The following is a 2,500-nucleotide window of genomic DNA, read 5'->3' as shown; positions in this document are numbered from 1 at the left end:
TGAATCGCTTTAGTCACGTGACCAAGTGTTTCGAAACACTTTAGTCACGTGACTTGGGTGCTTCAGATCATGCTTCGGTGCAGTGTTTCGAAACACTTGCGCTTCGGGATCTCGACACTGTGTCGAAACATCTGTTTCACGTCAGCCATCCCTAGTTTTTGGATGTGTTAAGACTGGGAATATTGAGATTTGTGAGTACTGTTTGATTTGTGTGACTACTGAGATTCTATTGAGATTTGTGAGTACTTTTTGTTTTAGTGTTTGCTTTGTTTATGATACTTTGTTTCACTGGCGTGTTTGACCTTTGTTGCCTGCTGACATTGATTTTGGATTGTCCTTTAAATATGGTTGCCTGTTTTGTAAATAGTTAGTAAATGGTGTATATATATTGGGATAGTAAGGAGTTTGACGCCATTTTCTTCGTAAAACCTTTTGACCTCTGTTTTTGTTTTAGGTAGTTAGGGTAGTGAATTTGTACTTACTTTTATTTTTGATCAGGTAAGCTAGAGACAAGATAAAGGAATTTTTGTTTGTTATTTTGGCCTTGTCAGCTCCCGAATTCAAACCCCAATTAATCTTTGACTTTATTTTCGTTGTCTTGTCTTTCATGTTGTGCACCATCCCTAGACGGTGCGTAACATGCAATTGGGGGCTCGTCCTTTGGTTGTATACTCTATTAGCTGAATTTACTTGGCTCGTTTGTTTTTGCATTTGTTTGCCTGGGGTTTTTCTTTTGATAAAGGAGGAAATATAGTGATTGGCACACATATTTTGATTGGCATGGCATCAAAATTTGAACTTGATAAATGTACAATTAGGAGCAATTAGATAAATGTCGCAAAGACGATTTGTTTTTAATTGCAGATTCTTTTGATCTAGTCGTACCTCGAAATGCACTAAAAAAGGAGATCAGAGAGGCACTGTACATGGAGCTTGTTAAAAAAAAGATCTTACCTGATGCAAATGTGCAGGGATACAGCAAATACAGCATTATCTGATGGCACATCTTGTTAGTGATCATGTGCTGAATGTTAATCCACCATTTACACTTTTCCAAGAGTGGATAAAAGACTTCCAGCGGCTTCAAGTCTGCCATGAAAATGACTGCAGCCATTCACTGTAAAATCTGTGGGATGGAGTTTGCAGGTAACAGCGTTTGCCACTGAAACTACACATTTTAAGTGTGAGAGGTACTGTATAATCCTTCATTTAATCCTCGCGATGCTGTCAGCCGTGCAAGCGGCAGTTATATGTAACATTTAACACAGCTCATGAAAAGACCGTTATTGCTATTAAGATGACGTGCAAATGATAAGTCATATATCAATATAAATGTGGGGCGGGGCAATGGATCGCGATGCCAGCTCAGCTTCTTGAAGTTTGTCGGCCATCAGCGATGGATGATGGCATCCTTCATCAGCACAACCCTAGTGCAAAATATACCTGATTTAACGTCCTCAAACTGAAACACTTGTGTGATTGAAGCATCCTCATTTATAGTTGAGCATATAATGCAGCTGTGCTGATTGCAGCAGTTATAAGTTGCATAGCTCAAAGTATTTCAAAATGCTGTAAAAATACAAAGCGTAGCAGTCACAGATAGTGGAAACAGATCTTTTAATTTCAAGTTTTTTTGCAAATCCTGTCCTGTGGATATGTTTATGCTTTAATACTAACACATTGTAGTAAACGTTTGTCGATCAATATCGGTGCGGGGTGGGGAGACCACATTTACCACATTTTTCTACGTCTTGGAATCGGCTTCAGTGATTGTTGTTAATACTAATATTGTAGTAGTAGTAATAATAATATTAATAATAATAACTACAAAACAACAACAGCATGCAACTATGATATAAAGTTTAAAGCTAAATTATTAGCCCTAATGTGAAATTTTAATTTTGATAAAATATAATTAATAAATATTAAATCAGTTTTGTTTTTTTGTTTTTTTCTTTATTTTTGGCTAAAATACCTGTTTTTTATTTTTTCTGATTTTTTAAAGTGAATATTATTAGCCACACAATAAATTATTAATAAAATTAGTAATTAACTTAACTTCGCTGAACAATAAAAAAATGACAATGCTTGAAAAATAACCGAAAAGCATTCATATTTTTAAAATTACTCTTTATTTATTTATTTGTTTTTTTTATTACACATTTCTTTCCAAACAGCTTCCCAAAGTAGATTTTGCATTATAGGTGCCTTTTAATCTTAAGTGTTACCATTGCTGTTTATGTTTTATTGTACTCAGGACATTTATTTTGATTACTATGCATTTAAAATGAACTCTTTCCTAATTACCTAAAAAAATCAACACGCAGCATCCTGTTTTGAATAATTGTAGATTCCTGTGGCTCCAGGAAATGTGTCTGATTCGACATCCTACCTAGCCACGATTTCGCAGCCGACTGAAGACAATCTGTCCACCATCGTCCCGGATCTGGCAGAGCGGCATAACATCACACTAAGCCCGAGTCTCCTGGAGCTGAACAAC

General features: G+C 35.8%; 2 protein-coding genes across 13 annotated transcripts in view; one reads left to right on the top strand and one right to left on the bottom strand.

Annotated features, from left to right (window-relative positions):
* The window catches only part of cemip (cell migration inducing hyaluronidase 1), a 1,140,081-nt gene that overhangs the window by 489,898 nt on the left and 647,683 nt on the right, over nt 1-2,500 (bottom strand). The gene's annotated exons all lie outside the window — the stretch shown is intronic.
* The window catches only part of tmc3 (transmembrane channel like 3), an 86,049-nt gene that overhangs the window by 45,263 nt on the left and 38,286 nt on the right, over nt 1-2,500 (top strand). For all 12 annotated transcript variants that reach the window (XM_073908090.1, XM_073908083.1, XM_073908085.1 and 9 more), the window contains one exon: nt 2,351-2,500. This exon is cut by the window's right edge and continues 135 nt beyond it. In XM_073908090.1, coding sequence (XP_073764191.1) covers nt 2,351-2,500 — 150 coding nt within the window. The remainder of the gene's footprint in view (nt 1-2,350) is intronic.

Source organism: Danio rerio, chromosome 7 (genome assembly GCF_049306965.1).
Source record: "Danio rerio strain Tuebingen ecotype United States chromosome 7, GRCz12tu, whole genome shotgun sequence".
NCBI lineage: Eukaryota > Metazoa > Chordata > Actinopteri > Cypriniformes > Danionidae > Danio > Danio rerio.
The sequence above is the reverse complement of the archived record's forward strand: the minus strand, read 5'-3'. Positions and strand labels throughout refer to the sequence as shown.